The 12,816-nt window shown below is 30.3% G+C and overlaps 1 protein-coding gene across 9 annotated transcripts in view; it reads right to left on the bottom strand.

Annotated features, from left to right (window-relative positions):
* The window catches only part of LOC111059064 (WD repeat domain phosphoinositide-interacting protein 2), a 35,948-nt gene that overhangs the window by 4,674 nt on the left and 18,458 nt on the right, over positions 1-12,816 (bottom strand). For 4 of the 9 annotated variants that reach the window (XM_022346971.2, XM_022346705.2, XM_022346768.2 and 1 more), the window contains exons 7-8: positions 10,122-10,226; positions 5,521-5,615 (exon numbers count right to left, since the gene is read on the bottom strand). In XM_022346971.2, the coding sequence (XP_022202663.1) occupies positions 5,521-5,615; positions 10,122-10,226 (200 nt within the window). Of the gene's footprint in view, positions 1-2,643; positions 2,703-3,370; positions 3,397-5,520; positions 5,616-6,825; positions 8,712-10,121; positions 10,227-12,816 lie in introns of those variants that run through there. The other 5 variants (XR_005572040.1, XM_039434576.1, XM_039434573.1 and 2 more) reach the window with 4 other exon arrangements.

The raw sequence follows: 12,816 nt of genomic DNA, 5'->3' as shown, positions 1-12,816 counted from the left end.
TACAATTAAATATGTTATGAAAATGACTTTCTTTAACCGATGTTTGTTACATTGAGGTTTTACTTTGGTAATATATTAGTTGAAAATGAGAATGGTTAAAAAAAATATGCGAGTAAGTCGCATTGTTGTCTTTGTTAAGTATTTTTAGGGTGTTCTGGTTATTCTGAGCCTCTATGTATGCAGATAAAATTTGAAAAAATTTTAGTGATTCAATCAGTTACAGTAACAATGTATACAAATTGAGAGTTATGTAGCACTAGCATTATATATTTTGGTGAGAATATGCTTTCTGAACCAGCTCAAAAAATATCTCTTACTTCTGAAACACTGATTTGGGGAAACATTCTACGGACAGAGAAATAAAGATAAACTTAGATCCAAAATCCTTTAATCTTATAAGAGGAAAATATTTATTATTTATACTACTCACAGTTCTTGCGATCTTTTCTCTATGCATCATCTATGAACTTCCAGTACTCAACATTTACATTCATACATTATTTCCTATACAACTTATTATTTGAAAAGCTGATGTAAATTGAATGAACATTTTTGATAATATTCATTCAATTTTATAATTTTAATGCCAGACAGCTTCAATGTTATCTATCGATAAATATATCAGTTCTGTTTAATGTAAATATTTTGTGTGGGACTAGATTGATTTTTTAGCTTGATGCTTCATTCGAAAAACTGAAAATTCCAGAAGATTTGGAAATGGAATCTGATTCTTTTTCAATAAGGTAGCATTAATCTAGAGAAAGTTTATTCTATGTAATTGTTGATAATCTATTTATGTAAGCTAGTTATGAGCAGAATGGGAGCAAATTTATTGAATACTTTATTTTACTTTGAATCTTCAATAAAATTAGGCAAGATATATGGAGAGATCCATTATTGTTTCTGGCATGGCTATGATAATGACAGTAAATTTTAAATAATGTGAAAAATAGATTTTACCTACCATTGTTTTAACGCGAAGGGGTTTTCATTACAAGTTTTAAAATTAGAACATGTTTATACACATTACTGTGAAAACTATTAGTTTAAAGACCAATCAAAATGCAGCTGATAATCCATTATAATGATTTCAAACCATTTTATGAGTTAAATATGCCATAAATACTTTAATTATTGCAGATCTGATGAGTTAAGACTGAACGAAACTTTTAGCACTAACTAGCAGACTGTTGTGGGTTGGAGAAGCCATTAATAATCAAAATACAGTAAAATAAATAACTATGTTAATAAGATGAATATTATATTGGTGACTTGATATTTTTGTTAAAACCCTTGTGCTAGTTAAATAAGCATACCTTTTAAATATTATTAATGGAAATGAAACGGAAGAAAATGGTAAAAAATTGGAACGTTCATTTGAAGGCACAGAATCAAGGTAATGGATTGTCAGCAGGGTTCCAAAATTTATAAACAACAGGAAAGTGAAAACTATGCATATCATTCAATGAAATTTAGGTAAAATGAGAGGTGAAACGAGTCAGTACCAAAACATAAAAAAGAGGAATGCAAAAGACAGAAATATCAAGTCAAAATTCAAAATACAAACTTATCAGAATCTAATAAAAAACTGAAAAAAATTAGTAATGAACTGCATAGTGAAGCAAACCCTCCAGTTATTTTAAAAACAAAATCATTCAAAATAATAAATTACTCTGTATTACAAAAAAATCATAATTTTTGAAGGTGTTAACAAGGAATAATATGATCTATGCATTTTAAATTTACCAAATTGTAAAGAAAATATTCCACTATGGTAGAAATGGTATGACAAAATGTCTAAATGATAATGAAAATGTCAATCAGATGCTATACATTTTTGTCATTTAATATGGAACATATAGAAATCATTTATTTATTTGGGAACATTAAATCTATCAATAGTGCATGCAAACTATTGCACGGTTACTGATGTTTTCCATTATTTATAGATTATAGTAAACATTGATACAACTTTAGAATGAGATAATGAAATTACCAAAATTGTGCAACAAAATCCAGGGTTGAGCTTCAGCATGCAATGAGAATGAACTAAAAAGTACATGCAGTCGAGTTTATTAGCGAAACAAGTAAATCACCCTAAGACGAAAAGGTGAGTCTTACAATAAGACTATATAAGTATGTTCATACGATGAAATATCACCATGATATATGCTGATTGTTCATTACAAATAGAAAGAGATATTGCATACTCTGGTTTTATGAATTATGGTATGGTATAGATTCTTTTTAGAAATGAAAAATGAGAAAATATGAACAGGAATGGTAATCAAAGATCCGCAATATTCCAAAAAAAGCATTAGTTTGTATTTATAAAGCCCCTGGAATTAATTTTCATCTCGATTTCTAAATTATTTACACTTGTTTTAATTATGAAACACACACACACACACACACACACACACACACACACACGATAGCCTTTTCTCACACTGAGAACGTATTACGTATTGAGGAGAGGATAAAAAGTATCAGAATCAAACCTAATGAAAAAAAGCAAAATAGTTAAAGTCAACAAAAACGAACAAAACTAATGAGTAATAAATTTATTTCAAATAAAAATCGAGACATGGACGAATCAATAAAAACTGCGACAGACTCAGCTAAGGTGTGTGGTATAATCACCTGTTTCCTTCTAACCTACCACAATAAACGGAAGGGGTTTGGTAACGACCATTCTCCAGCTTCAAAAACAAAAATCCAATTGTAATAAATTATTGGTTGAATAGAAAACGAGCGTAAGCTCAATTTGAAATGACAGAAGAAAATTTTCTAAATCACTACAATAATGGACAAGAAGAAGCAAGTTTTCATGCACTAAAGCTTATTTCTGTACTGTAAACAGGTCAAAAAACGAAAAGAACAGAAAAATTTTCTCCAGAAAAATCTATCATACTGAACTCAGAGTTTTCCAAGTTCTATGACATAGGCCTTCTAATTCAACAAGCTTTTAAAACTTCAATACGGCGATTTGAAGCCTTACATAATAAATTCATTCCAACCTGAAATTATGATAACTATAGGGTGCTTATTAAAAACAATAAAACTGAAGCTCTTTCCCAACTTCATTAGAAAATAAAGAAATATACAATCAAACTACAGTAGCGGATCCAGGGGGGCTAAATGGTTGTCCAATTTAAACTGGATGGAATGATATTTTTTATAAAATCTTTGGTGGTCCCTGGACCACCTTGCCTCCCCCTGACTCCTAGATTCGCCACTGATCAACTTCTACAGTAAACTTTTCGAAAATAGCGAAATAATGCTAAGCAAAATCACTCACAAACAGCGTGCTACAGCACTGCACTCCCATTATTTCAAATAGTAAATGATAAAATGTAGTAATATGTACCTTTTACATGAAGTTTGCTAAGAAGTCTACTTATTGCGAGCATGGAACAGAATGGAAAGCTATAATCGAGACAATCAATAATCTAGGAAAGTATCTACCGTATAAAGCTAAATAACCAGTTTTAATAAATAATCTTCCAAGAAATTGAATTATAAGTTTCTGAAGACTACTCTGGCTAATTTGATAATAGCTTGATCACAAGGATGAATTACCTTTGATCTTTCTAGATTCATTTACTAGAAACCCTCATATAGTAGACGATAATTTATTCAAGTAGACCCTAATGAGAAGAGATATTTTTTCAAGATGAAGGATTTCAATAATTTCGAATTTTTTATGTGTTAAATTTTAGCACGATTGAAAAGATGTCTGGAGAGCCAAATTCATAGTATTTTAAATGGGTTAAACTAGAGGTATAACTATTTCATCTTTTGAAGTGGGTCTATACACCAATAACGTAGATTCTCAGCAAGTGACATCAGTAAAGACAAAGCTTTCGATATTTTGATGTTAGTTATTATCAAGATATAAAAGAAGATTGAAAGAGAAAGCTTTGGATGACGCAGTACGATCATGGACAAAACCAACTCATTACTTTACACAATAGACAGCCTAATAGTATGGTGGATATGATTAACAGAGTAATTGATAACATGCAATGCTGAAAAATGAAGCAATTATGATGATGTGTGAGATGTCTACTCAGGCGTAATATTTCAAAATATATCAACATTCAATTTATAAAAGAAATAAATTTGACACACAATGATAGAGAACTGTAACTGAAACAATTTTCTTCAGCATCGAAGTAGAAGCATTGCTATCTAATAATTGAGAGAACTGAATAAGGCTATTGAACAGCTTGAAATCCTACAATTTCAAGTACTCTGTGCAGATCTGGGACTTGTCCCTGTAATACAAGGAAAATATTTTATTTTAGATCCTGATAAAGTTATCTTAGTTTATAAAGGTGCAAATGTTTCTTTTTCTGAGGGTGATGCCCACATGATCTTGTGCGTGAGTAATGAGGCGGATGATAATGAGAGATGAGTGGGCCTACAGTTTTAGGTGGGTTCCGAACCACCGGGAAGCGATTTTAAAACTCATGAATTTATATTCAGAGGAGTTGGCTCAAGCGGTCACCCTTCCAACAGGAGTGGCAGGCGCATGATTCTTAACTTATCTAAGCGATAGGTTACCAGCGCGATCACTGAGTCAACCCGCTTTGATTGTATGTATATACCGTGTCAATATTAATCGTATAGGACTATGTTATAACTATCCATAGAAATTCTTCACCAATTATATTAAAGCAAAAGCTGTTTCTTGCCTTAGATAGCAAATAGTTTATTTCAAATGAATTGATGTGAGTACATCAACATTTCCATCTTAAAACAAACATATTAAAAGTACCGTACCCCGTACCGAGTTAATTGAGTTGAAACAGTAGATGAAAGAATGAACTGGATTTGATCGAATGGATGAAGACTATTCAGAACGAAATGCATGCAGATGAGAGGTTGGTAAGAGGTCAGTGTTAGTTTGAAGCTCAAACCCTGTTTGAAAAAGTATTTTTTACCCATTAAAAAATATATTTTCTAGTAGAACGCTAAAAATAAGCAGCTCATATTCAAGAACAAATGATATAGATGGAAATTACTGAGATATTGCAATAATTCAAGTGCTAATGAATTAATTATCATTATTATTAAACGAAAATCCAAATTAAATGCTGTAATTTTAATGCTTAACATTAAAAGTTTTTGACGTAAAATATTAGTATGTGTAGAAATGAACAATACAACTAAATTAAAAGAATATCATTCAACATATTTTAACACGAACAAAAATTGATTATATGATTTTCACAAAGGAATCACCAAGTAAAATAAACGCATCAGTGACATTTTTTAAGGCGAGAAACAGCGTTTTATTAAATATTATTAGGATAAGCTAACTTAAGATGATCCGGTTACTAAATCAATGAAAAATATTCTTCAAAATGTTTGGCAAATCACTGCAAGATACAGTATCAAGTATTCACTGCATCACAGCTAGATTTGCCAATATTTAATGTTGGCAAGGCTATTTATTCGACACAAAAACCTTCTATGATTTTGAGAAATTAAATAGAAAAATGTTTTAATTACCTTGAGTATCGTTGTTGGCAGTACTCTTTTTAGCAGCGGATTGTTTATCATCAGATCCATCAACTCTATCGTCTGTTTCCGATTTTCCGTATAGTCTGAAAAATTGATGAAATAACGTGAACGTATCGAAATTTGAAGTTTGTAGCTTGATAAGTGCAAATAAATTGAAAGGAGGATCAAAAGAGAGGAATAGAGATTATTTGAACATACAAGTTTTTATATTTTATTTTAAAATATATCTTCAACAAACACAGAATAGTTGTTAGGTCCGTTGTTAGGATTAAAACTGAGAGAATATTCAATTGAAGGTGTAAACTAGAGTTTGCAGAATTTATAGATCAGTATGTTCCAGGATGTTGACCCGGTTAGGTTTTATGTTCTTATATATTTATATCAATATGAAATCTGTATATATTTTCAGCCTATTGTTTTACTTTTGACGATTTCCTATACAATCCTAGAATTACCAGGAATAAATTTTTAACAAACAAACTGTTTTGCTTCAATTTACTTAAATAACTAATATTATCCAATTTCATCAAATTATTAATTTGATAAATTGGGGTAGCAAATGATGAAATGCTCAGTGTTGAGAAGAACTAGTTTTCCAGTGGTTGTGATTTGTTAACTACCTTTCTTTATTATTAAAAAAAAACTATGCAGCAGGCCAGTGAAAAGTGTAAGATAAGAGAATGGATATTATTGCATTACGGAAAGAGAAGCATTTCAGTGTGCCAAGAGAAGTGTATTTAGTTGGGGTTTACTAAGAAAAAAGGAAAGCCGTGTGCTACCTAATTCACTGAAGATCTATCTTGATGGATGAGAATACATAATTATAATATTGAAAACTAATTATAATTAGTTTTGTATTCTTCAATTGCATATATTTTACCATAGTTGTTGATGAGGTTTGGCTTTGTGTTACGAAGACTCCAAAATTAAACACAGAAACATGAATAAAATTTCAAGAATTTGTAAGAGAACCTGATTCCTGAATTTGTACTTTACCTAATTCCATGAATTTAAATCATCTCCAGATGAGCAATTATTATTCTTACTTTACTACAAATACAAAATACTCATGAATTTATCAACTAATTATCTCTATTAAATAGAGCATTTCATTTCTATATTTCATCAAAAAGAAATTTATTCTAATTAAATCGTAATTTAATATTTCGAGTTTTCCAAGTCATCTCTGACCATAATACCACCCCATTACCCTCGCACAATCCCAGGGCTTATGTGGACAATTCATAAATAAACTGGACTCTTTAAACGGTTAAGCAAATATAAGCACATATATTGGTTTTTAATAATTTATTTCAAATAATAAAAATTAACATAATAATTGACTGAACGTTCAAACACACAATTTATCAAATTCCAGTTATTATAAGATTACAAAAACAAGAGATCGAATGAAACGAGATCAAGTTATTGGTTTTTTAAATATATCAAGTCTTAATACAATCAATTATTCGTCTATTAATTAATACAAAACATAAATTACTAGTAACATTGAAGAGATCACGGAGTAACAGGAACTATAACAGTAAATAACAGTGAACCACGAACAAGTGATCATTCATATGCGAGTTATAACATGAAAGAGTTTATACAAACAAGAAGATACATCTACAAATTAATAAACGAATACATATTTTACTTGAATAACTTACAGAGAATTGCAAAATCTAACTACCTGTTTCCAAAACTATAAAAATAAGCATAATAACGACTTTGGCAATCCATAGAATCAACAGTCTTTTCATGAGAAACATAAAATTAAGAACAATACTTTACTGGACTCATATGCTCATATGAAACGTTACTTGGATTCTTTCTTGATAGAACACTGAAACTTTGTAGTATCATTGTATTTGTGATGGAATATGAAGAGTCTTTTAATTGATGAAATAATTTAACATGGGTTTCATCCTATGAATTATATGAGAATAAATTACTTATTTTCCCAACAATCGTTTCTACAATAAAATCTTATCAATCTACAACGATACATGATAGGTGAGATTACTGAACAATAAGTAGCTAATTAATCGGATTATAAAAGGGATCTGATTCATTTAAAAAATGAATTGCATATGAAATTCAATAAAACTAAGTCACTGTTTACAAACAACAAACTGCAAGAGAATGTGTTCAAAAGTATTGTACCTACATTCAGTTATTAAGGAGCTTGCTATATGATGGCTGAATATTACAAGAGAAATGGACATAAATTAAAGATGAATAATGAGAAATTATAATAATATTCTTGAGTTTGTAATTTGAATTTGATAGGATGAGCAAATTTTATGAATTATAATATTTATGATATAAGCTCTTCAGCACATAGTTTGCATTGTTATTTTTATGTACGATATTTTAACATAATATGTACTTATAATATAAAAGCAAAAAACCCGTCTCTCCGTAATATAGGTTCAAGACTATGATGCATACTTATCCTTTTATAGTAAAGAATGAACTGACTCATGCTTCATGGACACGATTATCGAGAGTTGGATTATGTGCTTGTGAATATGGAGTTTTAACTGGACAGATTAGATTATTTCAAGTGTTGAAAAGCATTTAGAAGCTTTTAAATAATCATTTATTTCAAGATCTAAAATAATTTATTTATTGTTCGTTGTTGAATAAGTATTATGTTTCAATAATCACAAACTATTTCAATGTATCACAAAATATTATTCATTGTTTAGTTAGTTACCTGAGTAATTTTCAAATAAATATTTCCTATATATTTCAGAATGTGTCTTCAATAAATTATTTATAGTTTGCAGATATTTAACGCAGTTTCATGGTTATAATCAAGTACTTAATATAAAATGTATGGCACTAGAGAACAATAATATAGTTTGTATACCCCAATCGACAAATTTATCAAAGTTTCTTAAAACATAGAATTAACGAACTACAGTAATGAGTTAACACTATAAAAATATACTAGACTCTCTTAACATTTAGATTTTAGAAGAATAGAACGATCCCACTAGAATTGATCCCACAATTGATTTTTGTTAAAAGCGTATTAATAGTGTTGATGTTCTATCCCTTTGATTGAACATTTGAGCAATAAGCAGGCTGGTGACTGAAATGGACAAAACTTTTTTTTTTCACAAACATGAGAGTCGTTCTTCCTCAGTGCTCCACAATTAGTACACATCCTGAAAAATTATTCACGTTAGAGGAGCGGAAAAAGCGAGTGCAAACATGCAAGGATAAAAATGATTTGTTAAAATAACAGAGGATAACGAAAAAACAGCAAAAGATACAGGAACAAAGTGATCAACATTCAAGGTTTATCAATGTAGTTGGGAGGAGGCGGGGTTAAATTAAGATAAAAATAAAAATTATTTATAATCCTTGGGTACTTTCAACTACAAAATATAGTTTTCTTTTTAATGAAAAAAATTCAAGAAGTAACAATTCGAATTAAAAATGTTTGATTTTTGTTTATTTTCATTAGAAATATAAAATTAGGTTATAATAAATGAGTTTCCTATTATGATGAGAAATAAGAATAAATATTTCAGTTTTGGAAGAAGTTTCAACTCTTCATTTGTACTTTTCATTATTAGAATTTTCTATGGGAGGGGTTTAAATCAACAATGAGAAATATCATAAGCACATTTTTACATAAAGAAGAGTATTGGATAATCTTCAATGCTATGTATTGATATTAATTCATTTAATAAAAATGTATCTACAGAGTGAACGGGTTTTCATAAACTAATATTTACTAATGCTTGAATTACAAGGGGTTGAATTTCAATGCAGAAAACGGTTTTAAGTTGAAATAAAATATGATCATTCAATTAAACAAGTACAAACTAAGATAATATCGATTAAACAAAATACAAAAATGTTGGTCTTAGGAGAGCTCAGACACAAACAAGTTTTATTGCGGCTGTTACACTTAATGACCAGATATTTCTAAAAATGAATTATTACACATTTTCAAATGAATGATTATATTTTTATTAAAATTACGTTGAATTAACTATATTTCAAAATTAAAAAAGGACCAATAACGATTAACTAGTAAAAAACAATCTATATCTGCGGATACCTGATTTCAATTTGTTCTAAGGAAAAAATTGCATTTGACACTGTATTTAAAATTAAATGATTAACATGAAACTAGTAAAACTTGAGGCTTTGCAAAATGTTAGCAAGACTAGAAACCCAACCGGAATGCTAGTTATGGATGATGATTTAGTTAATAATAGATACTTATTAGCAAGCTTAAAGCGTTGAAGTTTGGAGTTTAGTTGATCGTTGATGTGATGAGGTGAATGGTGAATTATTGTATAAGGAGACATGGCATTGGATGAGGATGAGGATAGTGACAGAAAATATAAATATGTTCTAACAGAATGATAATTGGGCGAGTTTCATGCATAAGAGAGAAAAAAGTGAAAAATGGAATGAGAAACCTAAGAGTGAGAAAAATGAAACGAGAAGCATTATGGTGGAGGATAGGGTTGATAAAATTGAGTAAAAACAGCGAATTCTACATAACCTGACCTACACAACCAATACAAAGAAAAACATGTTAAAAATGAGTAACTTACTTGTGTTGATGAACCAGTACACAGCCACCTTCGTTTGCATCGAAGTTATAGACATACATGACGCCATCTGAAGATGCTACCAACAGCCTCAACACTTTCTGTACACTGCAATTCACAAAAAAAACAAACAATTGAAACGTATTGAAACAACAAATGAAATAAATTATAAAACAAACCCATTTTTTTCAATCGTGTGTTTTGCAATAGGAAATCAAATCCTGAGTCAGAACACTCCAATGAATTGATAATAAAATCATATATTAGCTATACTAGCGAGTAAATGAAGCATTCAAGTAAAAACCTATCAAGAAATTATGATGAACCTCTTTACATAATATTAAAGGTTTAAACAATTTTGAGATAATATAAATTATTTGATCATTCATGTTGTATTGTTTGTTGGTACAACTATCTCACTCTCAAAAAGGGAAACAGTGATAATCATGAATATAATACCAGAATAAACACTGATCTTCAAACTCCTTACGTAAGACTGTCCAAGACACATAAAAGCAATATGTATTAAAGATATTAATTATTCAATAAGCTTCCTATTAGAATAAGAAATTTGCATGTAAAACGCTTTAAGACAGTAATTAATAAATGGCTTAGAAAAAATCCATTTTATAATATTAAAGAGTTCATGGACTGTGATACTAGTACCCTTATTGTAACTTGAATACCTATATTATAATTTCTTTTCATGTTTTATGTGATACAGTATATGCTTGACTATGTATTATGCTAATTGACAAAGCTTATTGCATCTATGTTTGTTTGATGGCGAATAAAGATTCTTATTCTTAAGGAATAGTGAAACGAACAATAGCTTAGTTGGAATATGCTTAGTTGGAAGTTAAACGAACAAAAGGTTAGTTGGGAATATGCTCTGATACGATACTTTGGTTGGAGTATACGCCAAAATACTATCTGTTTATATCCTCATTGAGACTGAAATCCTTAAGGCGGATTCGCACATATCAGTAACAGAGTCCAATACAATTTATATGAGTCACGTGGCCGAGAAGTGATCATTTGCTGGGCGAGCATGATTTTTCCAGTCGAGAACTTGACCAAGACTGGAATTTCATGCAAGTCCTGCAAGAGACATTTAAGGACAAGTAGCGTACGATTTTTTTTCGCTACACAATCAGCAAATAATTATGTAAATGAGTAAACAAAAACGAATAAGTAACTTCACGTTTTTCAACATAGCCCATATTCAAAACATCAAAAAGTTGTGAATAGAAACACCTGATCAGACTTCCATTGAAAGTTGGTCGAATTGGATAAATCTTTCGGATAATAAATGATTGTGGTATGATTATTTTGGAACTTCCAGATGGCTTAATTGATCCGATATCCTCGATATTATTAGAATTACAGACGATTTCTTGGAAGACGACATATTTTTGCCGCCATCTTCTTTTTTTCATGATGACAGACATTTTTGAGATTGCCATCATGGATAATCTCTTTCTACACATCATTACAAAGAGTTTGATACATTTTCGAGATTGTCACCATGGATAATCTCTTTCTACACATCATTACAAAGAGTTTGATACCATTCCCAAGTCTGTACCTTCAAGGAGTCATGAGTTACACGGTTTTCTAATTGTTGGGATTGGCATTTGGTTGAAAAAGCGTGTTTTCCGCTGCAAACAGTACTTTTTACTCTTTTTCCGATGACGCTCCAGCCGTAAAATATGGACTTACAGCCTCCAATCAGCTTTATTTTGGAGCTTTTAAAATATTCTATAACACTGTGCCAATAATACTAGTGTTTGTCAACTGGGAATACATATACAGAGTGGAAAGTGAAATATTGTGCCCGAAAAAAGTATGTTTCATGTTTTTGAAGTTGAATAAATAATGGAAAGAGTGGTTTGATTCTCTCGAACATCATTGTTTGGTTGATTCCAAACACTTTGGTGGTAAAACCAATCCGACATCTCTCACAATAAATGAATAACAAGCGATATAAAAATTTCTGTCAATAATGACCGCCATCTTGTATTTTTCAATAATGTCGAATATTTATGTTGTTTCCATCATCAATATTCTTATTCGTCTTGTTGTAACGAGGAGATTGAGACCATTTGCAAGTCTCTATCTTAAAGTAGTCATGAAAAAATCGATTTCATAGTTCTAGCTTGTTACCTCATGCGTATCGGAAAACGCACCATAAATCATGCACGAATTTCATTGGAGGGCGCTGGAGAACTCATTTTTTGACGTACAGCGCACGAAGTTATATCGTTCCAAAGTTGAAAAAACGCTCTGAATTTCATAGATTTAAAATTTCTCTGTATCTCTTGCACAAAAAAAGTTATAATGGAATGAAATTTGAACAAATTGGAAAAGTTTTTTTTGGGGGCTTTTGACGATTATAACTAAAAAAATATGCGTTTTAAAGGAACATTTTATAAAACAAAAATTGTAGAGGAAGATTTTAAAAATATTTTCGTCTAAAAAACGGTTTAATATCTAAAACGGTTATTGAAATACAAGCGATATAGCAAAACCTTGAAAATTTTGGCGGCCATCTTGTTTCCGAGGTGTTTGCCTGTGATTTCGACTTATCATCATCACGATCCTTATTATGCTAGACCTAACGAAGAAATTGAGACATCTTCCACGGCTGTTACTCAAAAATGACCACGGAGTGCCTTATTCATGACATTTGCGCCCG

The sequence above is a fragment of the Nilaparvata lugens genome, chromosome 8, assembly GCF_014356525.2.
Source record: "Nilaparvata lugens isolate BPH chromosome 8, ASM1435652v1, whole genome shotgun sequence".
Lineage (NCBI taxonomy): Eukaryota > Metazoa > Arthropoda > Insecta > Hemiptera > Delphacidae > Nilaparvata > Nilaparvata lugens.
Note: the sequence above shows the minus strand (reverse complement) of the source record. Positions and strands in the feature narration are given on the sequence as shown.